We start from the raw sequence: 27,783 nt of genomic DNA on the forward strand, positions 1-27,783 counted from the left end.
TTTTTTTGAGTTCCCATATTTTCTGTCTTTGGATCTCGGTACTCATTTTTTGTAAACTGATCTTCTGGCAGTTTACCCTCCTGACATAACTGTAATGCAGGCCTAGATGGGTGTTTGCCTGTGCTAGATCCGGGGTGAGAAGCAGGAAGAAACACGACTATACCATCTCCCTTTATCTGCACCTGCCACAGACCTCTCTTCACAGCTGACCACAGGTGGTGCGGTAGCGAAGCCTGCTCCCTGTGGTCTGCTGGCCATCAGCCCCTCGGCTGGCACAGCGAGTGTCAGCGAACAACCCGAACGGCCCCAGAAGCCGCGGCGGCAATGTGGACAGCCAAGCCGCCTCCCTGCGAGAGCGAGATTTCTTTATTAAAAGTACGCCTGCATTCCCTGTCTCTCCTCACTTGGGCGCCGGGAGGCACAACTGGCGCTGTGGGGAGCGCTTGGCCCCAGCTCCCCGCCGCCTGCTGCCGCGCGGAGCCACAGCGCGGGGCAGCCTCAGCTTCCGGGCGGGGGCTTCTCCGACACCGGGGGCCCACGCCAGCCCCTCGCACCTTGCCGGTGCCGAGGCGAGCGGGCAGGGCCGATGGGGAGCGAGCCCCGCGTCCGCCTTCCCCTGGTCACGAAACCCGCGTGAATCCTCTCCGCTCCGCAGTGTGTGTAAAAACGGGAACCCCTCCCGGCCCCTCCGATTTGTGGGGCTGCTTTTCTCAGCCCGCCAGCAGCAGCCGCACTCCCCGCAGCGCCGCCGGGCCCACCCGCCCCCTCTCCCGAACCGCAATGGCTTGTCCCTGGGGACGCCGGGAAGGCGGCAAGCGCAGCGCTCACTTCCCGCTTTGGGTGCGGGCGGGCGCTGTGTGGTTGCTCCTCCCCCGCCGGCGCTCAGGCCCGTCTCGGCGCGGGCGGGCACAATGCGCAGACTCGGCCCTTGGCTCAAGATGGCGGCGGCGGATAAACAGAAGCACGAGCACGGGCGGGTGAAGATAGGGCACTACATTCTGGGCGACACCCTTGGCGTCGGAACCTTCGGCAAAGTCAAGGGTGAGCGGCGGGGAGCGGAGCTGTACGGCCCGGCTGGGCTGCGGGGAGCGGAGCTGTACGGCCCGGCTGGGCTGCGGGGAGCGGAGCTGTACGGCCCGGCTGGGCTGCGGGGAGCGGAGCTGTACGGCCCGGCTGGGCTGCGGGGAGCGGGAACAGGCTGGCGGACGTGTGACGCTGAGCAGCGGGGTCGCTCCTGCCACTGCCGTCACCTCACGGCGGCCGGTCCGGTGGGGCTGAGTGGACGCGGAGGCCTGGCCGAGCAGTGTGTGGAGGCCCAAGGGAGTGTGTGGGGTCCGGGCCGCTGCTGCCTCAGTTCGGGCTTGGCCCCGCTGCGCCTCCCGGCCTCAGCTCCGAGGTGGCTGGGGGAGACGCCGGGAAACCTGAGCCTGATGGGCGCTGCCCCGCCGTTCCCGCCGGGCCGGATGAGTCACGGGGGCTGCGGCGGCGCTGGCACCGCGGTCCGGCGGGGTCGGAGGGAGAGGGGCCGGGGGGAGACAGCGCCAGAAGGGCAGGTAGCGGGAGCCTCGGAGACTGCGGGGTGCGGGCCGCCGGCCGACCCCGGTGTTGCGGGAACAGCGACCGGCGCGCCGGGGAAGCGGAGCTGCCTGCGCTGAGCGGCGGGGTGGAACTTTTGGTCCCGCAGCGGGAAGTAATGGCTGGGGCAGGAACAGCTTTCAGCTCTGTATCGACGGAAATAACTCCTGGAAGTTAATGATGCTGCATTTATTTCAAATTGCACTGGCTGTGTAGTGAAAGTAGGCAGTCGTGGTTCTCAAGCTGTCTGTACATTGCATTTAGCTGCAGAAATACTAACACTTGGTGTTCTTGTAAGGAAGGCAAGATTTCTCCCTCTACAAAGGGAGGAATAAGCATACAAAGTTGAGTCTGGGAGTATTGAATTAACTGGCATCACAGCTGACACAAGCATGGAAAGACATTATGCTAAATCTCATTGACCAGTGATTATCAAAGCTTTTTTTCAGCTCGAACTTTAAAAACTAAAAAAGGGGTGCAGATGCAATGCTACAGATTTGAAGCCTAGTGGAAATAAAATAACTTACACTGTTTCTGCTGTGTTGTTTGTGAGAATGGTTCAAATATTGAGGTATGCAACTTGAAAACATCCTTTCACAGGTGGGTTAGACTAGACTCAGGTTTTATTCTTAGTAAGGTGTGTTTTTTTTTTATCGTTAATCTCATGAATTGCTCATGACTACAAGCATTAAAAAAACACAGGTTATCCTGTTGTATCTAATGTGTTAGCTGTATTTTAACATTATACCTTTTTCAGTGTAGATGTTCCTAATGTATGTTTTCTGCACAAGCTCTTTCAACTATTGGCATGTTCTGAACAAATTACAAATGTATAGAAAATAGGAGTATATTTGTCCATAAGAATATCTAGGAAAGCAGTGGAAAATATTTTGAGAGTAGAGTCCTTTGAGCCTCCTTTTTTCAAGGCAGGCTTATGAAGTGTCACCCCCAGCCACTGGGGGGCCGTGACCCCCAGCTGGCAGCTGGAATACCATTCCTTTCTTTGGGAACCGAGCATCGCCTTAAAGAGAGAGGAAATGAGGTGAGGCAGAAGACAGGCATCAAATTACCTTTCATCTTGGAGGGACTACTTAGTGAGAGGGGAGAAGAGGAATCTAAGATGTGTTGTATTTCCTCAATGGACTGCGCAGAATTGAAGTTGGTATACCCGTAAATGTTCTAATCTGCTTTTGAATTTCAGAGAGTGCTGTTGCTCTACGGCTGCTGTTCTTACCCCTATCGGCAAAAATGCATCTTAAGTTGAAACCTTGAAAGATGCTCAGTTGTGGAGCTGCTGTTACGTTTTTAGTATATTATTGAACATCACTCCTATTAATATTTCATAAAATACAGTTAGCTTGAAACAATTGAAAAAAAATAATTTGCCAGTTTTATTGCTCTGTTTCCATTATACACGTCTGTCTGCATTATTCGATTGATGTTAGGTGTTCTTTTAGACTGCTTTCTAACTATTGATTGTGTGAAGAGTACACACATGCATGTGTGAAAATATTTTTTGCTAAGTATGTAAGAGAAATCACCTTGTGACGAAATGCAGCATCATTCTATATACTATATGTCTTCTTTAAGTGGCCTTGGAATTTATTTAGGATCTGCAAGCGTTAGTCTTCATGGACTAATACTTCGTTTTCATATACTAGTTGTTATAAGTTTTTTGTTACTGTTGTCCCTAGATTATGTGCTGTGTTAATTTTGTCTTGCTTTAGCTGTACATAATGAAGGATGTATTTTATCAACGATGCACTGGTTTTCCTCCCAAGCACATAGTTTCTTCATTTAATGCTAGATCTGTGATTGTTTTCCTGTAGTCATCATAACTTTCCTTGTCTGGTGAATCTGATATGGTTTTATCACTTGACAATAAAGTGAAAAACTGTAGTGAATATGTTCTTTTTTTAAATTCAGTTATGATTTTCTTTGCACTCGTGTGATGTAGGATGTCAAGCATATGGCTTATTGAAAGTGGGTCCTTAATTTTACACTGGTGGCAGCCTGAGAAGATTGAAGTGAAAAAACAGTGCTTTACTTGGTAATTATTAAAGATCTCTTGCTGTCAAGGTAGCTGTCCGATAAGTTTCCCCTGCTGCTTACCCTTTTACCCTCACAGAGAACTGTTAGTGGTGTGATTTATTTTTTTTTTATTTTAAATTTTATTTTATTTTTCTCCAGTTTAATTGTTCATTTGGCTCTACTGGACTGAAATTAACTACTGACTTACTTAGTGCACTTGGCTGTGCCTCATATGGGCAGCTATGGAGGAGGCAGCTGTTTCTAGCCAATATCCAGGCAGAGCTAAAATGACACAAGTAAAAAGCTGTGAGGTAAAAGAGAGTACTGAACCTAAATCAACTGTGTGAGACACATTCTTAGTTAAATTTCACCAGGCTTCAGTGTAAAACATCTATCCCTATTTTTGTCAATTTTATTGTTGTGATTTTTTTTAACAACCAAGGAGCAGCCACCACCACCATCAGCAACAAAAACAAACAACAAAAAAGCCCTCAACATGCACACAAAAAACCCAAAACAGAACCCCAGAAGACACTACTGATGTTTTCTGCTGAAGCCAAATACAAACTTTTATTTCCAGATATTTTTTTTTAAATAAAGTTAGCTTTCATAAAAGGAAGTAGTCAGGTTTCCAGTGATTTGGGCTGAGGAAATGAGGGATGCTGCTTAAGTTTGTAAATATATGGTATTTGTTCCAGTCTATAGAAGTAGGTTAAAAACCCTGGTCTGTATAGACTTCAAAACTGAAGTAAATAGGTCTTGGTCAAGGCAACGATAAGAGACCTGGAAAAGGACAGTGATGATCAGTTTGCTCTGTAATGTTGTTATGCAGCAATATGCCTTTGCACAGCATTAACTCGTGTATTTTTTTGTCTTAGTGGAGACATTTGTTTAGCTCATACTTTTAAAGACTACTTTCCTCTGACCCTCAGGCTGTTGTTTTTTTTTTTTTTGGCATATTGCAGAAATGTTTCATTAAATACAACATATGGCTTTTCAGTTTTTTTTTCCTACAAACTTCATGACTGGTACCTGTATTCCGTAAGAATGTTGCATTTACTCTGGATGGACTTGTAATCAGTTTTCTTTTCCAATTGAAGGCCTGCTGAATGAAGTTTAGAGGCTGTTGCACCTGCACTTCAGCAGTTCAAAGAAGTCACTGCTGCTTTGAGACTATCACTGTCTTGGGAATCTTGGTGCTGTGTGCAGCCATAGTGAAGCTTGAAGGCAGTTGGTATTGAAATATAGGGGAATACTAGACCTGTGGAATGAACATCTTGCAGTGATTCTTTTGAAGGACTGATAGCTGGTTGAGGATTAGTGTGAATAACATAAATATTTTGCTTACTTCTGATTTGTGATCCTTCCCTTTTATAGGTAAAACTTCTGTCAAGTGATAATACACAGTAGCTTTTGGAATGATAACACTGCCTTCTTACTTTTCTATGTGATACTGTCATCTGAGGTCTTGCCTTCAGTTCTGTCCTTATGCCAAATTCAAAAGTAGTCAGCTGTCTGTTACCAGTTAGTGTCTGCTGTTTCACAGATAACAGATACCTTGAACTATATCCAAGAAAACTGTTTTGTTTCATGAAGTAGATGGTCATTGGAAAATTGTATCTGGAAAAGCTATATTTGTTATAGGCTTAAATGGAATTTTAAAAGGGAGGCAAAAATTACTGAAGAGCATTTCAATTTGGAATGTCTTAAGCAAGTGTACAGGCTCTTTGACATCTTTTTGCACTGGCACAAAACTACAGTATGCTTTTGTTACAGTAATTTATTCGAGGTTGGCAAGCAGAGTTGAAGAAGTGGAAAATCTTGTTATCTCCCAGTCAGTGAATAAAATCAAGGCTGTTACAACTAGAATTGATTTCAGTCAACTGCATTACTGTTAAATTACTTTTAAAGAAAAAATGTGTTTTGAAAAACTATGTGCCTTGCATATTGAACGTGAATTGCTGTAGCTAATAAATTACTTTCTAATGTTTTTCTGAGTTCTAATGAAATTCTAGCTTTTGTGTAAGTTAAGACTGACAAATCAGAAATTAAACAAATTTGCTGATAGAAGAGACTTTGTAACACAATATGTGTCAGAACTGAGTATCTATATGCTAGCTGTAGAACTGCTTGAATTGCTGCTTACTAAATTAAACACCTCAAATGTACTTTGTAAAGCAAAGGGAGGTGCAAATTCATGTGTCTTAACTGATTTTTGGTTAGTTTCTAAGAAGCTGTTTTTTACTAACCAAAATTAATGTTAAATTTTAACTTGCTTATTAAGAATTTTTTTTTTTTCAAATACTTCTGAGTTACTTTGGCTCATGTTATTGATAGACAAAGGCTTTGTAATTCAAATGTATTAGTTGCTTTCCTAATATTGAATGTTATTGATTCATTACTTATTAGGGTTTGAACGTATGTGATATAATTTGGTGGGTTCCTTTAAAAGTCCAGCCACATTTGAGCTGAAGAAAGCAAAGGGGATGTGATTACTTTAGTTGTAGATCTGGTTGAAAGCAAATAATTCTCACAGGTGACGCGATTCTACAGTTCTAGGCACTCACCTACTAGTGCTTTGCGGTCTGTCTAGAACTTGTGGTGGATGTGGGCTTTGTCCTGCATTGCTCAGCAGTGCAAATGTGCCTGTACAGTATTTGATTATTGTGGCTGTTTTTAGGTAATGCCTCCTCAGCATGAGGGGTTGTGTTTTTACACCTCGTAATTAGAGCCTTTCTGTAGTCTTGGGTACAAAAGGCATCTCACCACTGCATTGTTGATGGTCCAGGGTCTGGGTAACCTACTACTTAGTTACTTCCCTACAGGAATTCAGACATACTGCTTTGTTTTGCACAGTGACTGTTTTGTTGTAAGAATTATTACTCATCTGCTTATCTTACCTTTGTCTCTCTGCTAAGAATTTTTTTTTCCCCTTGGATTGTTTTTTGGGTCAAGATAGGGCAGAAGGCAGCAGGAAGGACTTGTGCTGGGAATGAGGTTTACAGATAAATAAGTGTTTGCTAATTCTATCCAAATTAGCTGTTGAATGCAGAAATATTTTTGTAGCTCACTTGTGTTTATCACAGCTTCCCATGGATATATTTGAATAAAGCCTGAAGCTTGAGACTTATTTCTAAGTCCTCAAGTGAGGAGAGACACCCAGATAAGTGAGTAATGTGTTCACTACAGGTCTGTTAGCAGTGTCTGCTCAAGTGGACAAGTATGAACCGTGTAGGTGTCACTGGAATCTGTCTTACCTTCAACAGATGGGAATCAGGGTGGCAAATGAAAGCGATGTACTTATGATATTAGCAGTGTTAAATCACTGTATGCAGAAACCTATGCAGATAGCATCTCTAGTGGAAAATATTTTTGTCTTTGGTAGTTTGTGATCCAGTGTTGGATTTAAGAAGATATTCTTAGCAACTCTGTTGTGGCTGCTTCCAACAGCATCTGCAAAATGGAGGACTTTAAGAGGGATAATCGTCTAGGAAATATTTTACACTTTTGAGTTCCTCTGTTGAAAAAATAATGATCTCCTAGAAGTAGGAAAGAAACAGGGATGTATGAGGTTGTATGTTTGCACTGCTTCTCATAGTTACTATTGGATTTAATTTTGTGCATTTATTGTAGCTTTTGCCATTTATTTTTCATAATAAAGCTCTGGTGTTTACTGCAGAGAATATGAAGTTTTATAGGGTCAGACTACATAAAGGACAGATAAATATTTTTCAAGTAAACTGATCAGATACTTGTAGTGGTAATTCAGACTAATTACTGAAACAGGCTTCTTGGGGGAAGGACAGCCCTGATTTCTTTAGTAGACGTGATCAAGTAGAAGAGCTGTAGAACATGTCTGAGTGAGTTACCAAGTAATCCAACAGCTTGGAGTGACTTACACGGGGAGAGAAAATGGTCTCCCTAATTAGCAAGGTTGGCAATATTTTGGTATACGCTTGCTTTGCAATAGTGCAAAAATGTAGTCATGCTGCAAGACTTCAGAGGGTTAGGTTTACTTTTTTTCTTATGTTTCCCATTCATCTTCTAATGATAGAATTGTGGGAGAAATTGGAGTAAGGCAGAAGAAATAATGTGCCATCTGGTTTTCAATATCCCCAAATATAATGGGGAGATGTGGAACCCTGACATCTTAACTAGTATTTATTGCTACAGCTGAAATGAGCAAATTGATGTCTTTACGGAGCAATTGAAAACCCTGACTAAAGACTTCCTTGTTCCTTGCAGTTGGCAAACATGAGTTAACTGGGCATAAAGTTGCAGTGAAGATCCTGAATCGACAGAAGATTCGCAGCCTGGATGTTGTAGGAAAAATACGCAGGGAGATTCAGAACCTCAAACTCTTCAGGCATCCTCATATAATTAAGCTGTAAGTTTTGCTTTCTGTGATAAAACTTATTTGATCACTAATCTCTTTTTGCTCTCATGGATCTGAAATGTTTAAAGGGCAATGCTACTAGCTGTAACTTGTCAGGAAAGTAACTATCTTTCAAGTATGCAACCATTTTTAGTGGCCTCTATAATGTGTTTTTGCAAAATTGATCTCTTCAGGCCAGAGAGCTTCCATTAGATCTTTGTTTACAAATTCTTTGGACAGGCATATAAAAAGTAATGGCACGATAGATGCTTCTACTAGCATCCATCACTGTTTTTAGCTGCTACATCAGTTTTCCTTGTTATATTTGATCTTTTTTCTGCTTTGAAAATGAGTTATTAAAAACAATATTGTAAATGGCATTTCTCTACTAAGCTTATTGTGTTTTCTTACTTGAAATATGTTTTTAATGATCTGCTGGTCAGTGATCTATGGCTTTCCAATGTAGATGGTGCTCTGTGAGATCTTTATGAATGAAGGGTGTATGGTTGTTAAATGGTGCTGATATTTCAGAATTCTTCAGTATGGCTGCTACCACTTGTCCAAATGTGGTATTTAGAATATGCCTCTTTACATCTGTTCGGTGATCAATAGTTCATCAGTGGACTTCAGAGTACAATTAAATATGTCCCAGAGTAGACCCCTTGTGCCTGGTATGAGGAAATAATTTATAAATGCTGTTGATTTTTTGCTTTCGTTTCCTGTAAAGTTAACCTGCACCTGTAGAGCGTGGCTGATTTTCACTGTCTTAGTCATGGTATTGTTGTTAGGGTTTTTTTATTGTCAGTCTTGAAACCCCGCTGCCACTGACAGCTGCCATCTCATTACACTCCCTTTAGTTTAGCAACAGCTCTTACACTGAAGCTAGATTGGATTCTGTAAAATTAAGTCACTAACTTCTTCAGTATGTTAGTTTTTGGGAGACTGTTGAGCTGATTTAGCTACAAAGTTGCTAATGCTGCCAGTCAGAGTTCACTAATGAGTCCAAAAGACATGGGTGTAACCAAAACAAATACAAAGTGTCAGTGTACCAGCTTAGATAGGGAGGTGGAACAGGAATGTGTACTTCTGGTGTTGTTAAACTGTTAAGTCAGTTTAACAGGTTTCAGATGACAGTTTCTTTCTCAGGGAATTAATGAGGATGATTTTTTTCTCCTGTATGTGGAGAGACAGGGCAAGATGTAGGAGGTGATGGAAAAACTGATGAACCCAAACTTTTCAGTTAGTCATCCTGCATTTCTAAACCAGAAGTGTTACTAGCCTGTGTGTAAATAGCATTTGGGATACAATTGATATCATTGTGCAGGTAGACTTGCTGGTAATTTAGGATCATGATGCTTGTGATATTAGGAACTGGATTAGGGAACTGCTAGATAGCAGCTCAAGATAGCTGGGATAAAGGTAAACTGATCTCTTCAGTTTAATATTACAAATCAGACAGTTTCCAATTTGGAACACTGCTGTGCTTTATGAAGGACTTTATACATGGCATTAACAGTACATGCATTGCAAGCCTGTGGCAATAAGATTTTCTTTCTATACCATGCTTTAAATAAGAAACTGTGTAGCATCTTCTCTGATTTTTGACTGCTAACAATAGAATGCATCTTGTTTTCCTACATAAAATTGGCTCTTTTTGCATTCTGGTCATTTATGCTGTTTGGCTTGATAAACTTATTTATATTATAGGTGTGTTGCTATTCCACAACCTCCTTTTCCGTAACCAGAAAAGGGAACTGACTGTACAGAAACACTCCTGTAACTTTTGGATTGAAAGGATTAAAATACTATTTCTGTAGCAGTATGTTAGCCATGGCTTCAGAATGTTGTTGATGTGTAAGTACATGAGATATTTTCAACCAAGGTATTAGAAAATTAGAAACAGTAAAGTACCTTGGACTGTAAGATTTTATGTAGAACTAACTTAGAAGATCTCGTGTTGATAACTGCCTCAGAAGGGTATTGAGATTATTGAAATGTTACACTATAATACTAAGCTGTTAAAATAGATACACAATGGGTGCACATGCACATTCACCTGGGTAGTCTGAACTCACTGCTGTCTATGTAGTTCATGAATAATTTGCCTGAGTAAACTGAAGCACATCTGTTTTCCCCTTTGTCTTGGAATTGGCATTTTGAAAAATGTTGCAGTTCTCTATGTGTGAGTTCAGTTATTTATTACAATTCAAATGTTTGAATGCTTAGATGTGGTACCTTGAAACATTAATTTTCATCCAGTTGCTTCTTATCTTCTCAATATAATATGCTGTATGGGGAAGAAATAAAACAACTTTTAGGTAAGGATATGTAGAACAAAATCAAAAGTTCCTAAATGTGGATTTGGCCATAAACTAGTTATTTTAAAGCTTCGAAGTTTTGTTTTTTTTTTTTTAAAAAAAAACTTAATTGATATAGAATGATTAAAATATAATAACCAGAGTGTTGATACTTTTAATCACAAATGACACATTTGAATCTCTTTGTAAAAGATTATATTAATGGTTACTAAGAAGATTCTTTTTCTAGTCTCGAAGTACACTTTTCATTTATAACAAGTCAGGTTTTTTGCATACTAAGGTTGAAAAGTGTATATTTTTGAGACACTAGCAAAGACCCTTTGAATGCCTTCCTTCCTGCACCAAGCTATCTACGGGGCAGCACTGTAAATAGTTTCATATAAATCATTTGGACTAAGTGTGGTTCTCTTAAAAGTGCAAAGACTGCTACTCCTGGTGGGGAATACAATTTTCTTGCTAGTCTTGGCAATGGTGGCATCATGTAGTGAAAGGAAAGGAAATAACTTCTGAAAAATATTGTCATTACAGTAGCTGTAAATGGTCTGATAAATATTTTAAAGTATGCTTTTATCTGACTCTTTGCACAACTTTGGTTTTAACTAAATGTAACTAGCATCTTTTACTGAGTGCATAGACTAACAGATACGTTGTCTTATCAGGTACCAGGTCATCAGTACACCCACTGACATTTTCATGGTGATGGAATATGTTTCAGGAGGAGAGCTGTTTGATTATATCTGTAAAAATGGAAGGGTAAGAAGTGGTCCAAATCTAAAAATCAATGACTTGCATTCTGTTACTGCTTTTGCAACATTCCTGCCTCACCTGACACTGAGGGTCAGATGAATTCTTTTTGAGGATCCTTGGCAGAATGATATAATTGAAGCTTTATTTTCTTAGCAGGATATTATGATTAGTGTAGCAGATAATTTATTATTAGAGTGGCAGGATTTCTGCAAACAGAATCAAATTAGTACAATTTATAAGTAGCCTAATACAGAATTTATAATACAACTAAACCTATGATTTCTAATCACCTGGACTCTCTACAGATTGGCTCAAGTCTTAATACATGGTTTGCTGTATCAATAGAACAAACAGAGTCCAGAGTCAAAAATCATATCAAAGACAACAAATCACTCAATCCTTGGAGGATGCAGATGACTGTGGAGGCAGCCCTGGTTATGGGGGTTCCCAGGTCTCGCTGTCCAGCAGCAGTTCTGGTCCAGGTTTCCAGCTTAGGACTTGTAATTGATTTTACGGACAGTGCTCTGAGTGCTGTTATGCTTCCCTGTTCTGTGATGGAGTCATCACCAGTGCCTGACTGGGTGCCAGGAACCTTCAAGGCTGGTAAGGAAGAGAGTGACCTGCCCGCTTCCCAGGCACCTTGAAGCCAGTAGAGAGGGGAAGAAGAAACCTGTTTGGTTTGTCTGCTTGGTTCACAAGACCTTCACAGCCTGATAATGAGGGAAAGGGCACGAATACATTACTTGCTCAGTCACAGAATGGCTGCTTGCTCATAAATTGGTGTTATTTATGCTAACCACATTACCAGGGACTGGGAGCAGGGGTACCGGTCACATCAATTAAGGTTTGGTTTTATGTATTCAGCATTAATTTTGCTGTTAGCACTTAAAATATACTTTATGACTACATGTTGTTCTGAAAGTAAAAATGGTTATATGTTAACATGTTTCAGATCATTGTCATAGCATTTTTCCTCTCTACTGATATTGATATGTTAATTTACAATTACTACATACAAACTGGATGGATATGTATCCAGCTGGAGTAGCTGAAAACTATTTCTTCAATATAACCTATTATTAAAAAGCTACCATTGTACCCTTGTTACCCTCTTCTACTAGTAAAAGTATTTCTGTGAAGGTCTGAAATCTCTTTTGACAAACCATCTAGATAGCTGGGATACTTTTAGTTAGTAGTTAGAAAAAGCTTTGACATGGATTAGAGCATGTTTGTAGGAAAAGCCCAGCTAGGTCTCCTGTTTAGGGCTAGCTGCTAATATCATAAATAGCATCTAAAATGTATCACTTCTTTGCTATATGTCAGCAGCTTTTGTCAAATTAAATTTTATGCTGTGCTTAAATGTCAAAGTTTATTTATATTCCAATTAGACAGAGTTAATCACAGAATGTTAGGATTTGGAAGGGACCTCTAAAGATCATCCAGTCCAATCCCCCTGCCGGAGCAGGAACACCTAGATGAGGTTACAATGTTTGAGTGCCAATGTTTCTAGCTACTGAGTGTGTAACATCTCACCAAGAAATTTCAAAAGTGATTGACGAATTTCAGTGACTTTCTGGGTTAGTGGATATGTTTTGTTTTAGTCACTTTAGAGCTGTGTTACAAACAAAATGGGGTAGGGTATGAAGCTTTCTGCTGCAGGTTCTGATAATCTGCTGTGTAAAATGTAAAACCCGCAAATTATAACGTTAGGTTATGGGAAAAATTCATTTAATTCATATAAATGAAAAACAAGTTATCTTCCACTGTCTCATGGTTGTTTAAAACCTTTGTCTGTCTCAGCTTGATGAGAAGGAAAGTAGACGTCTGTTCCAGCAAATCCTTTCTGGCGTGGATTACTGTCACAGGCATATGGTAGTACACAGAGATCTGAAGCCTGAAAACGTGCTGCTTGATGCACACATGAATGCTAAGATAGCTGACTTTGGTAAGCATTGCTATTTTATATCTGATTGCATTTCTGGTGCTATTTAGACCCTGTTAATTACTATGGGAAACATTTAATAAAATGTGTATAACTGAATATCCTGGTGGTGGGACACAATACAAGAACCTGAAGAGTATGAATGTAACACAAAACTATATATCTCAGGGTTTCTTTTCCGGTATTTTCTGCTAGTGGGTGAAATTGTGGAATGACTTGTTTGGTTTTGCTTAACAGCATTTTCTCTGAAGTGCTAAGCAGACTTGGTTCCTGACCTTTCCATTTCAAAATTCACTCCTATTGCCTATTTTACCATCTGTAAAATGTAGATGTTTAGATCTCCTGGAAACGAAGTGCGAGGGAAGTTCATGTTTAAGAACCACATCGCTATAGTAAAATACACTAATCCTCCTATTAAACTACTCTAACTTTAAAAACTCTAAAGATGTAATTGAAAAAAAATGAATTAATGCATAAAAACTAGAATAAGAACAGTTAATCTTGCAAATGCCTATGCTTTTTTTTTCCATATACCTGTCTAATTAATCAGAAAGCTTAATTGTTTATACTAGCTGTTTGTGACACAGTTGCTGAGAAGACTGGCAGCTAATCCTTGCAATTATCTGAATCAGGAAACCTCACCATATAAGCACAATAAAATATCCCTACTACCTATATAATCGTGATATATCTCTTGTAGACATAGTGTATAATACCTGCACTTGTAAAGCACTTGAAGTTTCTGATGAAATGTGCTAGGTAATACTGAGTATTCTGAGTATATTTTAAAAGTATGGTGTTAAAGTGTGTGGGCACTGGGAATCATATTGATTTCTTGTGTGCAGAAAATGCTTTGGGTGAAATGTCTTAAGTGGTCAAGAAATGCAGTGCAGTAACTTATTAAAATACCTTCCTGTAACTAAAGTGTCAGCAAAACTTAGCACTCAGTTAATTGTGACTAGTGTATTAAACAAGAGCTTAATAAAAGCTTTTGTGTATTAGAATATGAAAGCTAGCCAAGTTGTACTCTTATCTCCCTGCCACACACACCGTAAAAAGGCATAATTCCTTCTTGGAGACTGAATTATCTGGCTTATGGTGGTTTTGATCATGCAGCCTTCACTGGGGAGACTAATTATATTTTCCACAGCTATTCTAGAAGTGGTAGTTCTTACTGATATTAGAATATACTGAGGGTTGGTGAGTGAAGATGGCCTGGTTCTGAAGTATGCTTCAATTACCAACAGAATATCTGAAATCAAACTACTTGTCGAGGGTTAAGATTGCAGGGTGACAATAAAACCCTGGCAGATGTATTGTTAACCTCCTCTCCCCCCCCACTTCCCCCTTTTTGCCCCTCCCTCTCCCCCCTTCCCACTCAGGACAGGCGATCGGGAGCAAAAGAAGAACAGAGAGAAGAGAGTTGGAAAAATTAAAGATTTTTTACTAATGCTACTAATAAGAATAGAGAAAATAATACAAAATATACAAAACCAATCTTGAAAGTCTCAGCAACTGCAGAGCCGGCACCCAAAGTCCTGGATTAGACTCCGCAGCCAACTGGAGCTGGATTCAGTCTCTCACTAGGCCTCAGTTCACAGGGATGAGTAGCAAGGTCCTCTCCTAATGTCAGCCATAAGGAAAAAGGGAAAAGGGAAGAAAAAGGGACGAGATCCTCGTGATCTCCCACTTTTATATGAAGTATTCACGTGAATGGAATGTTATACACAGTAGGTCAGTTTCTTAGTCACTTGTTTCTCATTGCCCCTCTCGCGAGATGTCCATCCATGCTTATCAATAAGTTTGCATTCCATTGCTAGGTTTACCAAAACATGTGTCTGGTTCTCCAGGAAAATGCAGTTAATATGAAGGCTTTAGCTGACAGGCAAAATTCACTGAAAGAGAAACTTGTTTTTAACAAAACCAGGACACTACTGAACTGCAGTGATTCAGGAACCAGTTGAGCAGCGTAGATGTCTAAATTGCGGAGAAGTCATGTGTACTCCTCAGTTCCCTTATTCTGTATAACCTCTTACAGAATTGGTGGCAATTCTGTTGTAGCATCTTTCACTTGAGCATTTAGGAGCAAATGTGTTTTTTAAGACCTTATTGTTAATGACCAAAACCCTCCCTTGCTATGCTGCTCTATCTCCCTTAGAGCAACTTTGTTCTCTGTCATGCTTGTGTCATCCAAATGGGACTGTTTTTTGAACTCTTGGAATGAGTATGTTCTCAAACAGTTTTAGGTTGTGCAATACAGGATTGATGTTACTCAAATTTCTTGTAAACTTAATGGAGGATTATGTGGCATGCTCACGTAAAAATGTCAGTAATTCCAAACAATGATACTTATTAATGAGATAAATTTGGTAATTTTCTAATTTGAGTTAACTGGTGATTTGTTCTAGGTGGCATATGCAGTGTGAAATCATTTTGGTCTCTCAATTTTTAGTAGTTACTCTTATACACTTTCAGGTCTATCAAATATGATGTCAGATGGAGAATTTTTAAGAACAAGCTGTGGTTCCCCTAACTATGCTGCACCAGAAGTAATTTCAGGAAGGTAGTTTCTTTTATATTGGATACATGTGTGCATGTACTTCCGTCATTTTGCTGCTTGATTCTGAAGGCTGCAGAACTAGCGCAATTAAGAAGCTTGATGCTGAGAAACTGTGGGCTGAACTTTTAATTATTGTGATAATTTTTCTTGAGTTTTTAATGTTTCTGTGAACTAGCTTTAAATAGCTCCTCTGTGGTGGATATGATGTCTAATTCCCCAAATCCATTGTGTTCAGCGTACCTGAATTGGTTTACAAATCTCACTTACAGCTCAAATCTTGGAAGTAGAGGTACGGATAGAATTACAGGCAAAGTCTGCTGTGAAGTTGATGGTATCTGCTGCAGAGTAGATACTTAGTCTGAAGGTAGCTTCTACTTTTTTGAACTTCATGACTGTCAAATCTGCGGCTTTCAGCTACCCAACCTAATATTGCCTCTTGCTGAGTGGAGGCCAAATATCTTTTATACAGGCAGCAGCACAGAATATGTGACAAGTTCTGCCATGTGGACTTGTCTTAAACTTTCAGCCTCTCAGATTTGGGTGATAGATGACTTTTCACAGATTCTGCTAAAACAGCAATAACAATGTGTAACATGGGTTTCTTAGTAGTAGTAGGTGCAAGTTTCAGCTTGCCATTGTCTTTAATTGCGTTTGTGGGTTATTGTTATACAATAGAGAAGAAAACTATGAACTCATGCCCTGTTATGTATTTGAAGGGGAAGGATGCTGAGGTTCAAGGGAGGCATGGCAGAGGGCTAGAACGTGAACAGTACTTGGGGATTAGTTGTCCCAAGTTCAGACACTTTTAATCAGTGTGATACAATGTAAGAAAGTAGAGGGGAAAAAAATTAAATGTGTTAAACACAAATCACTAATAGTTAACTTTTTCCCAGATTATATGCAGGTCCAGAAGTAGACATTTGGAGCAGTGGGGTTATTCTCTATGCTTTGTTATGTGGAACGCTTCCATTTGATGATGATCATGTGCCAACCCTTTTTAAGAAGATATGTGATGGTATCTTTTATACCCCTCAGTACCTGAATCCATCTGTAATTAGTCTTTTGAAGCACATGCTGCAAGTGGATCCAATGAAGAGAGCAACAATCAGAGACATTAGGTAAGACACTAGCTGATGCCTAATCACAGGATGCTGGAATGATAATCTCAGTGCAAATAGAATGATAATCTCATTGTGAATACGCAGAACAAATGAATCATTCATAGAACTTGTCTGTGTTTTATAGACAGAGATGGAATATTCTGCTTCTGGTTTGGCTTTAGCTGTGGTTCTGATCTTCACTGGCTAATGAAGTATCTATTGGAGGTCACAGTAAAACAAATTATATATATTACATTAAAAAATTGTGAGAAACTCCACGTTTAAGAATGCTATAGCAAAGTTATTCACCTGCAGAATGGTTTGCAAAAACTACACTCTATTTACTTCTCTGGGGAGAAAAAAAAAGTCTTTACTGTTAAGAACCCCTCTCTGTACTGTAAATGTCTGAGAGGAAGTTACAGGTCTTTAATCTGATAACTACTGATTTTATTGATACTTCTGCTGACTCTGAAAAATCATGTGTTAAGACTGTTAATATTCCACATGCAAGTTAACATTTTCTAGCTTCAAAACCCTAGCATGAATTTGTGTATGAGTGATAAGTTAAAGCTTGTAGGTACATATAGCCATCATGGGCTCCAGATTCCAAGAGGAGATTCCGGAGAAGGTGACTGCTTTGACAAGTGTACAGTAGGTCAAATAAGAAAAAAAAAAAAAAAAAAAAGAAAAATGGTAACTGTTAGAGCTGTAATTTGTGCAGCAGCTTAATTAGGTTTTCCAGTTCTCATTTGTAAGCAGCTCTAAGGAGAGAGCTCTGATACACTACCTTAGTGAAAATGCTGCTTCTCGTAGGGCTGGAAGTTAGGAAGTTGACAGTGTTCATGTTCTTTCAGTAAATTTGGTGCACTTATCACTTGCTACTTAATTACAATGGGAAGTACTTTTTGCAGAAGTCAAAGCACTGTGAGCACTAAGCATGGTAAAACTTGGGAGAACAAGAATTTAGCTTATCTCAGTCACATTAAGTCCAGAAGAGAAGTGGTGTGAAAAATATGTTGATAAATGTTGGTTACAGAGCATGGATGTTCTAATCCTGAACAGTTCTGTCCTATTAGTCTTAAGACATGTCATCTCACAATTTAAAAGACAAACTGAGTTTAATCGGATACTTTAATTCTTCTAGTGGTATGTGTCCTTTCAAAGGGAAAGGCCCAGTGGGTTCAGTCATCCGGCTAGGGCTGTGCTTTTTCGTGGTATAGGAAAATCTTTCTATTTCCGAATTAGGTGGTTGTTTCTGATGAAAGTGTATTTTGCTCAACACATTTGTGCTGAGGTAGGTTCTGAGGATGACACTGACTAGAGCTTGGTCCGCTGTACTAGTTTTGGCCGGGATAGAGTTAAATCTCTTCACAGGATTAGGTTGGTGCAAAAGAAATTGTGTTTTGCATTGATGAAATTTGCTCTTCGATATTGGAATACATTCTTAAATGTTGTTTTGTTGTACGTCATTTTAATGTGCTTTTCTCACTTCGTTTTTTTGCTACTGACTTACTGCTTGCTGTTTATTTTATATTTATTTTAGACTATGGAAATAATGTTAGACAAAAGGCAAATTTGAGTGATTTTATTATTCGAGTTCAGAATGAGTTATAAAGCAGTAGAGACAACTCCCAACATCAACAGTACATTTGGCCCAGGAGCTGCTAATGAACGTAAAGTGCAGTGGTGGTTCAAAAAGTTTCACAAAGGGGATGAGAGCCTTGAAGATGAGGAGCATAGTGATCAGCCATTGGAAGTTGACAATGACCAATTGAGAGCAATCATTGAAGCTGATCGTCTTACAGCTACACAAGAAGTTGCTGAAGAGCTCAGTGTTGACCATTCTACAGTCACTTGGCATTTGAAGCAAATTGGAAAGGTGAAAAAGCTCCAATTGGGTGCCTCAAGAGCTGACTGAAAAACCAAAACATTGTTTTGAAGTATCGTCTTCTCCTATTCTACGCAACAACAATGAACAATTTCTTGATCAGATTGTGACGTGTGATGTTACTGGATTTTATACAACAACTGATGATGAGCAGCTCAGTGGTTGGACTGAGAAGAACCTCCAAAGCACTTCCCAAAGCCAAATTTGCACCAAAAAAAGGTCATGGTCTGCTGCCAGTCTGATCCACCACAGCTTTCTGAATCCTGGTGAAACCATTACACTAAGAAGGATGCTCAGCAAAGCCATGAGATGCACTGAATACTGCAACATGTACAGCTGGCATTGGTCACCAGAAAGGGCCCAATTCTTCTCCACAACAATGCCTGACCACACGTCATACAACCAACGCTTCAAAATTTGAACGAGTTAGGCTATGAAGTTTTGCCTCATCCACCATATTCACCTGACCTCTTGCCAACCAACTACCACTTCTTCAAGCATCTTGGTAACTTTTTGCAGGGAAAATGTGTCCAGAACCAGCAGGATGCAGAAAATGTTTTCCAAGAGTTTGTCGATCCTGAAGCGTGGATTTTTACACTACAGGAATAAACAAGCTTATTTCTCATTGGCAAAATGTTTTGATTGTAATGGTTCCTATTTTGATTAATAAAGATGTGTTTGAGCCTTGTTATAAATGATTTAAAATTCACGGTCCCCAACCACAATTACTTTTGCACCAACTTAAGAAACAATCAAAGTGGAAGTCAGCTTGTTTTGTAAGGGATGAAGAAGCTTCTCCTAAGAGGGAGGAGGAGAGAATTGGAAGAGGGAGCCTTTTCTGCAGCAGAACAGTCACAGGAACAGGAGGAAAAAGAGACTGGAATCATAAATAAGGCAGAAACCGCCTGCTGCCTATCCCTAAGTAAGCTGTGAGGTACGCAAAAAGGTTTCAGCTAGTGCTGGGATATTGAGGTGAATAGCCAGGAATTAAAGGGTTATGAGGCCTGGCATCTGGGATCCTTTGTTAGAGATAAGGCCATTGACAAAGGGATTGTAAAAGGGGCAGGAATCCTCAGTCTTTGGAGGTGTCTTCTGTCAAGTGTGAAGCATGGGTATCTCTCCAAGGAAGTTCTTTAAAATTGCCTAAGCATGTGGACCACCACTGAGGGAGGTATGTGGTATCTTAGGGAATTAGCTGTGGCAGAGGTGATCTGTAGCAACCTGGATGACAACCAGGTACCCAAAGACCTGGATGAAATCTAGTACACACAGTCCACGTGACAAAAGTTTCTGTGGAGTCCACTGACATCATACACCAACACTGTGGCAGTAATGAGCTGGACAGACATGGAGGCACCAGCTGTGTGTGAATTGGGCAGTCAACTCTGATAATTCAAACTGAATCTCACTCTTCCATATGGGCCTGCACCTCAGCTGTGAAGAAACTGAGAAGTTTCTTTCTGGCTCTTATCTCTGATTCTCCACCCCCATCTTAATGGGGGAAAATGAGCAAGTATCTGTGTGGTGCTTAGTTGCCAAACAGGGTTAAACCACAATATCCGTATAACTGCTCTTAAACTTCTAGCAAGTCTTTATGCTAGAATAGACTAGAATAATTTAAAAAATAATGTCATGCCATGTGACTTTAATGTTCAAAAATCCGTGTCAAAACATCTACCAGAAACAGATTCTGCATCAACATTTCTTAGTGTTGTTACACATTTTTTATCTGTGTACTTGGGGAGGGACAACTCAGGTGGGATGTATAAGAATTTTAGTTGAAAATATCTCAAAACGAACATAGTGGCAGTAAAAACCCCACCAATTTTATAAAAAGCTCTTTGAGTTATACAAAGATATTTTTGGAGCTCAGGTAGTTGAAACACTTACAGGAAATAAGAGTTTTCCCAGTCTCTTGCAAAATTTCTAGCTAAACCTTGTGAAGGAAGGGATTACTTTCTATTAGGTACTGGTCATTGTCTGGGCTGCATAGAAGGGAACTTGGACTGGCAACTGTTATTCTCTTTGTACAGACTAAAAATAATGTTATTTTTAAGTAATTTAATATTAAAAATATTTGCTTTGTTTATTTTTAAATCTAGGGAACATGAATGGTTTAAGCAGGACCTTCCCAAATACTTGTTTCCTGAAGACCCATCATATAGCTCTACCATGATTGATGATGAAGCCTTAAAAGAAGTTTGTGAGAAGTTTGAATGTACTGAAGAAGAAGTGCTAAGTTGTCTATACAGCCGAAATCATCAAGACCCTTTAGCGGTTGCTTATCACCTCATTATAGATAATAGAAGAATAATGAATGAGGCCAAAGACTTCTACTTGGCTACAAGCCCACCAGATTCTTTTCTTGATGATCACCATCTGTCTCGCCCACATCCTGAAAGAGTGCCATTTTTAGTAGCTGAAGCACCACGTCCTCGCCATACTCTTGATGAGCTGAATCCACAGAAGTCAAAACACCAAGGTGTAAGAAGAGCTAAGTGGCACTTGGGAATACGGAGTCAGAGTCGACCAAATGATATCATGGCTGAAGTTTGTAGAGCAATTAAACAGCTGGATTATGAATGGAAGGTAAAAGAATAAAGAATCTTTACAGCAGATAACAGTAAATTTTTGTTTGAACTGTGTAGTTACATAGCCTAGAAGTCTGAAACTTATATTCTCCTGTGCTGGAAAATAGTCTTGTGTGCCTGCGCTGACTGTTTAGGCTTGCTGTGCAGGAAGGGGTTTGGGGGAGGCTATTCAGGCTGACAGGAAAATAAAGTCATGCAAACATGTAACTTTACTGTTGGAGCTCTATGAATGTTTTTCTGTTAGCTAAAATAAAAATGAACCTAACAATAACCACAAAACCCCGTCAGGGAAGCCTGATATTGTGTAATACCAGTGGGTTGAAATGACTATAGTGATATGCAGTGCTCTCAAGCAGTTCTGGTAACTAATTCAGATGTCTTTTGTACTAGGTTGTAAATCCTTACTATCTGCGTGTTCGAAGGAAGAATCCAGTAACAAGTGCATATTCCAAAATGAGTCTACAGTTGTATCAGGTGGACAGCAGGACATACTTACTGGACTTCCGTAGCATTGATGGTATGTGAAGACTTACTTAAGTTAATAGAAATAATTCTAAGTAGTGCAAACATGTCTTAATTGTTTAGAAGTTGCCATGTATTAGTTTAAGCCAATCTAGATCTATAGTAGTGTTCCTTTATTCCTTCCTGCTCTAGTGTTCATTTGATCAGATTGTGAGCTGTTTCATCACCTAAATAATAGCTATTTAGCAGTCCTGAACTGCTCCATTTTGTCTGCACCAGCAATACTACCACTAGCGCAAAAGGGGACAGAGCTGGAAGTGAACTGTCTTTAGAGCCTCATCCCCAAATTGAAATAATATTTTAGATCTGAAGTAAGCATGTGAATAACATTTCCTAGTGAAGATAAAGCTTGACATCTGGGCATTTAAATTTGACTTGGACTGTACGTTGCTGTACTTGGTCTGGCTGAGATGGAGTTAATTTTCTTCACAGCAGCCTATATGGTGCTGTGTTTTTAATCTGTGACTAAAACTTTGTTGATGACACAGCAGTGTCCTGGTTGTTGCTGAGCAGTACTTGCAGTGTTGCCTTGTTTTTTTTTCCTACTCCGCTGCACCCAATGAGTATGCTGGTGCGGGGAGCAAGAAGTTGGGACAGGATGCAGTCTGGAGAGCTGAGCAAGTTTCACCAAAGGGATATTCCATGATATAAAATGTTATGCTTAGCAAAGAAACTGAGGGTGTGGGGTCTTGGGGAAGGTTGCTTTGAGACTGGTTGGTCATCAGTCTTCTTTAAAGAGGTGATGTAGGCATAAATTTTTTTTTTTTCTTTCATCCTCTTATTAAACTATGCTTATTTCTACCCATTAATATTCTCACTTTTGCCCTTCCAATTCTCATCCCCATTGTGTTAAGGTATTAGGTGCCAGGCAGAGTCAACCCACCAGTGACAAAATTTGAGATAGGAATTGTATGCTTGCAGTAAATGAACTCTTGAAAGCAGTTGGTCTAACCTGTGCAAAGATTTCTTCTGCAGTGTAACAGTAACATGGCATACAAATCCTGGTTGGATACCTTTCAGAAAACAAATGCAGGAGCTAATAGAGACTAGACATAATGCTTATTTATGGCATAGTAGGCTAAAGCAAATTACCTACAGCCAGTGGTATAGATGACATGTCTAGGGTAAAACATGTGGCATGGAAAAAGGATTTACTGGAGTGTGGCTGGATTGCAGTACAGGGTGGCTGTGCCACATGACAGTTTAATCTGATCTGGCTTGGCAGTGCAGTTCTTACCTCATTCCTTCCAACAATACAGGTGCTTGCTTAGATCCAGCCGTACTTGATACGGGCAACTAACCACTCTCCTGTACTGACCTGTAGCAGTGTAGGACAAATGCCATCCCCGTTGGAGGGGAGATGCCTGCGGGAGGGCAGCCTGCTGCAGTCCTTGTTTCAGTGCTTGAGGAAACACAAGCCCAGGGTGTGGATTTACCATCTCTCTTCCAATAGTGAGGCTGATTTGACTTTCCTTTCTCTCCACCACAGTTAAGTGTTCCTGTTTTTGTTTTAAGGAATCTAAATTGAACTATTAGCCGCAGAAATTAATTAATGAAAAAAAATGGTGCATGCTGGCCTAAACTAGATGTAAATGGTTCTGGAGCACAGTTCAGAGTACAGGAGTAATTTGCATAAGGACACTTGCTTCTGTGTTGCTGTATGTATGAGCTTTGATTTTGTATCAAATATATACAGTTTGCAAAAGCTGTTTATGTATTAATCAAGATTAAAAACAAACAAGCAAAATGAAAACAACAACAAAAAAAGCCCAACCAAAACACAGTGGGATTTAGAACTAAGAGAAGGGGAAAACGTGTGCTGTTCCTATAACTGATGTAGTACTGATTACTAATTTTCTTCCTCTCTCCCCTTCCCCCGACAGATGAAATTACTGAAGCAAAGTCTGGGACCGCAACTCCACAGCGATCAGGCTCTGTGAGCAACTATAGATCCTGTCAAAAAGATTCAGATGCTGATGCACAAGGAAAATCTGCAGATACATCCCTTACCTCATCAGTGAGCTCTTTGCTTGAGTCTTCTACAGCTGACTTAACTCCAAGGCCAGGGAGTCATACAATAGAATTTTTTGAGATGTGTGCAAATCTTATTAAAATACTTGCACAATAATTTTGAAGATGGGCTTATTTCTTTTACAGCAATAAGCATGCCTAAAGCATAGTGTCAGATGCTTCCGATTATAGTCAAATTAACTAAGGCGCTGAAAAAGCTAGCCACAGAATGCAATTTGCACAGGTATTGAAATGATTATGGGGAGTTACATATATTATTTTGAAGCCAGAGTGAATTCTGATTGTCTGCTGTCCGATAGTGTAACACAGGTACAGGAAACCACATGCCCTTGGGGCAGTGTCTGTAACAATTTTCATTGAATGCACATCAGACTGTATATAACATCTAAGTTAGACGGACTTTCTTGTTTTTTTTTTTCTTTTCACTGGTAATACATAGATCTGATGTACTGTAAGTAAATATACATTTACTAGTTCAGTGACCTAAGTATGACTTGTTGGTCACCATCTACAATTGTGCCTCATTGGGTCAGAACTATCAACATCTTCTAACAGTAATGTGTTAAAACTGCTGTATTTCTTCCCCCTTATTTGATGGTAAATTATAAAGAATAGTTTAATGTGTTATAATGTACTGCTTCTAACAACTGATAAATTTGATTAAATGCATGCAAATCCAAGCAGTTGGAAGTGCATGTAGGTGCTCTGCAGTGCACTAAGGGTGAAATTCTGTGGCCTGTGAGTAGAATAATTGAGTCTACAATGAGGGCAAGAGGCTTAATGCTGAGAAGACTTGACATCCCATGGGCTAAACCAAAATGTTGCTCTTTGAAGGAGAACTGACAGTGGGCTCCTGATCTGTGCATATACCTTGGTGTTGTAACAGCACAGCAGCTCCCTGCTGCTACTGCAGGCTGATAATCCTTTTCCTTAGAAATGTGCATGTAATTAATGGCACAGCCCAGGGGCTATTGCATGCTATTCCAGAATCTGAAGTGGACAGTTTTTAAAAATTTATGTTAATAATTTGATACAACTGTTTATCACAAGTTAACTTTGCATATACTATATAGAATTCACTTTGCAGTTGAAACTACATATGTAGCTTAGGTTTTCCCAGGCCATGTTTATAGCTTTGCTGTTTAAATTAATTGTGAAATTAGATAGTCCAGCTTTTCAGTTGAATATGAAAAATGATCATGACAACTTAGTGCTAATATTCAAGTTTTCAACAGTATATTGCAATTACCAGTAAAAAATTCTTTTGCATTTATGGTTTTGTAATGTTTGAGGAAGAAATTTGAATCTTATATGTTAAAATCACAACTAGTACTTGCACAAAACCATTTAGTCTCTTGTAAATTGGATATATTTAGACACAGTTCCATTTTCATCTAGCACTAATAGACATAAACAGTAAACTGTATGTCATAAAATGTTTAGTTTTGCATTCAATAATTAATGTTCTCTTCAGAATAAACTTCATGACCTACTCAGTTTCAAGGGCTGCTCTCCCAGGGCCAGACTGGAAATCAAGGCATTACTATGCACAGTGAAACCTGGACTCTTAAAACAGATGGGAATTCTTGCCAATCACCAGTGAGTCTGAGACCATGCACAGAAAACCACTAGCTACAGATAAAACAGTTTAATTCAGGCCAACTGGCTTCAGTCCATAAATTTGTCTGTTATGAACATGCACAGAATTTGAAGAAACATAAAGCTGTTTTAAGCCCTGGAACTACTGTAAGTGTGTTCTGAACTGGGCAATGGTGTGGTCTGCTGAGTGTGTGGGTACAGGTTACAACTTCAGTTGTTTACCCTCAAGTGTCACACACGGTCCCTGTACCACAAGGTTGTATTGCTGTATCCCAGAGTAGATTTCCCTTAGATAAAGCTTTGGGCTTAAACTCCTGAGATTGTGATGTCAACATGAGGGACCAGCTGCAAAACATGCTTTTACATCCTGTTTTTAGTCTTGTAAAAATTGGTTCTGATGTATTGAATAAATCTGTGTGTTCACTTTTGCTACCCTTTCATTTTGAAATTAAGCATTGCACTTGTACAAATACAACAAACGCACAGTTTTTTTTTATTGTAGTAATTCCTCATCTGGAATTGGTTTGGGATCACTCTTGCATATATTAAACTAAATATTTACAAATGATATCTGCTCTTGGTTTGCAAACTTGGAATGCTGACCACAAATGCAAGGTGTCAAGGTGCAAATAGCTCTTAATTTTTATACACTTTTTCGGCCCTCTTGTGCATTAAGATAACCCTGTTTTTTACTTTGTCTTGGTTATCTGGAGGTTAAATTAAGTTTCTGGCAGAAGTGTACTGTATGTGTAGTTTTAAATAAAGTAAAATATATTGGTGTGAGAAATGAGTTTTGATGGCCAAAAGTTTTCTGATTGAACTGAGATTTTTATATTGGGCAGGGAAGGGCAAAAGGGGGACTGTGACAGCCTAGCTGAACCCCGAGCATTTGTCTTTCGTGTGACTTTCCTATGCTTTGTAGTTCTTGCTGTTGAAACTGCTTTCTTCACATGTTCCTACTGATCTTGTGGACCCTTTTTTAGCATCGCACTAGTATCTGCCAATAGGCTGTGAGGCGCAACTTCACTAAGAAAGCTGCCAGGGTTATAAGGAGGCAGCTTATGCAAATATAGAGATTGGTCAAGTATGTTACTCTGTATTCCCAAGCTTACTCCAGTTGGAGTATGTTGAATTATTTTGCCTTTGAATTGTAATTTTTTCAAAACCATGGATGAGTCTGATTGTCCATGTGCAATATGACTCACTAGGTAATGGATAAAAATTAATTTTGGTGGTGCAATATTAAAGCAAAATCTGTCATGTTTGTCTTGAGTGTTTATTACAAACTCGGAAATAAATTTTATTTTACCAGTTGATTGCCATTGTAAAATATGAAGTCCTGTTCTTTAACAAAGATGTGCCTACTTCCTATGTTAATTTCTTTTGTCAAAGCTGAATGGCAAAAATGCTTGTTTATAACTGTATAACTTTTTAAACTTTCAAACTTTAAGTAAACATGAAATACTGAACCATCTTGTCTGCAACTGTGTACATGCTGTATTCTAGAGTTATATATGTTATAAATTAATGGATAAAGACTGTTACACTTGTTTTAAAAGTGACAGCAATTATGATTTTTAGAATAAGCAGCAACATGAGCACTAAACAAATTACTGCAGAATTCTCAACAACACGGCAGTGTTGTGGTTTAACCTGGCAGGCAGCTAAACACCACACAGCTTTTTGCTCACAAACTCCTGCCAGTGGGATGGGGGAGAATTGGGTGGGTGGGAGGACGGTAAACCTTGTAGGTTAAGATAAAGACAGTTTAATAGAACAGAAAGGGAAAGTATGAATAGAATATATGACATGAGTGATGCACAATGATGCAATTTCTCAACACCTTGTGGCTGATGCCCGGTCTGTCCCTGAGCCGCAGTTCTCCTGGTTGGCTTCCCTCAAGATACATACTGGCCATGATGTCACGTGGTATGTAATATCCCTTGGGTCAGCTGTCCTGGCGCCTCCCAATGTCTTGTGCACCTGGGAGGGGGGTGAGAAGCTGAAAAGTCCTTGATTACTTAGCAACAACTAAAACATCAGTGTGTTACCACATTGTTGTAACCCCAAAACACAGCACTATACACACTAGGAGGAAGAAAATAACCCAGGACAGCAGGCTGGGCCACCAACTGCACCAGCCTGGCCCCTGCCTGACCCTTTTCCCACAGATCCTGTAAACTGTCTCACTGCAGAAGAGGGCTGCGGATGGAAGGAACAGTAAATACTCGGTGCAGACGTCCCCTTCGCCCTGCCCTGTGGTGACTGGCCCTGCCTGGCATCTTCCAGTCCGCTCTTTCAGTGCACTGTGGGTGGCTCTTTTGTCTTGGTGTTTGCTTCTGTAACCAGGGAGCGATTTTAAACCCTGTAGTCTGTGTATTTTTCTTCCCTTGAGGAAAATCCCCCTCATTTTCAGTTTTGGTTGTTCTTCCCTGTAGTTTTTACTGCTTGGAGCCATGTCCCCCGTGGGGAGGCAATGGTTGTCACACAGAGCAGTCAGTGCT

General features: G+C 40.0%; 1 protein-coding gene across 5 annotated transcripts; it reads left to right on the forward strand.

The window, feature by feature from the left end:
* Window positions 1–888: 888 nt before the first annotated feature.
* Window positions 889–26,748, forward strand: PRKAA1 (protein kinase AMP-activated catalytic subunit alpha 1; the record flags this gene model as incomplete). 5 transcript variants are annotated; one of them, XM_082075282.1, is made up of 9 exons in its annotated part: window positions 889–1,041; window positions 7,852–7,993; window positions 10,959–11,052; window positions 12,847–12,991; window positions 15,464–15,551; window positions 16,442–16,666; window positions 20,639–21,125; window positions 21,518–21,644; window positions 23,533–26,748. In XM_082075282.1, the coding sequence occupies 9 exons, from the start codon at window positions 912–914 to the stop codon at window positions 23,775–23,777; spliced, it is 1,683 nt and encodes a 560-aa protein (XP_081931408.1). In that variant the 3' UTR covers window positions 23,778–26,748. The 5 variants fall into 5 exon arrangements, with proteins under 5 accessions (XP_081931408.1, XP_081931405.1, XP_081931406.1 ...); XM_082075279.1 differs by lacking the exon at window positions 16,442–16,666 and having other exon boundaries at window positions 912–1,041; XM_082075280.1 differs by lacking the exons at window positions 10,959–11,052; window positions 12,847–12,991; window positions 15,464–15,551 and having other exon boundaries at window positions 913–1,041.
* Between the last annotated feature and the right edge of the window lie 1,035 nt (window positions 26,749–27,783).

The sequence above is a fragment of the Streptopelia decaocto genome (assembly GCF_964273445.1).
Source record: "Streptopelia decaocto genome assembly, chromosome: Z".
Taxonomy (NCBI): Eukaryota; Metazoa; Chordata; class Aves; order Columbiformes; family Columbidae; genus Streptopelia; species Streptopelia decaocto.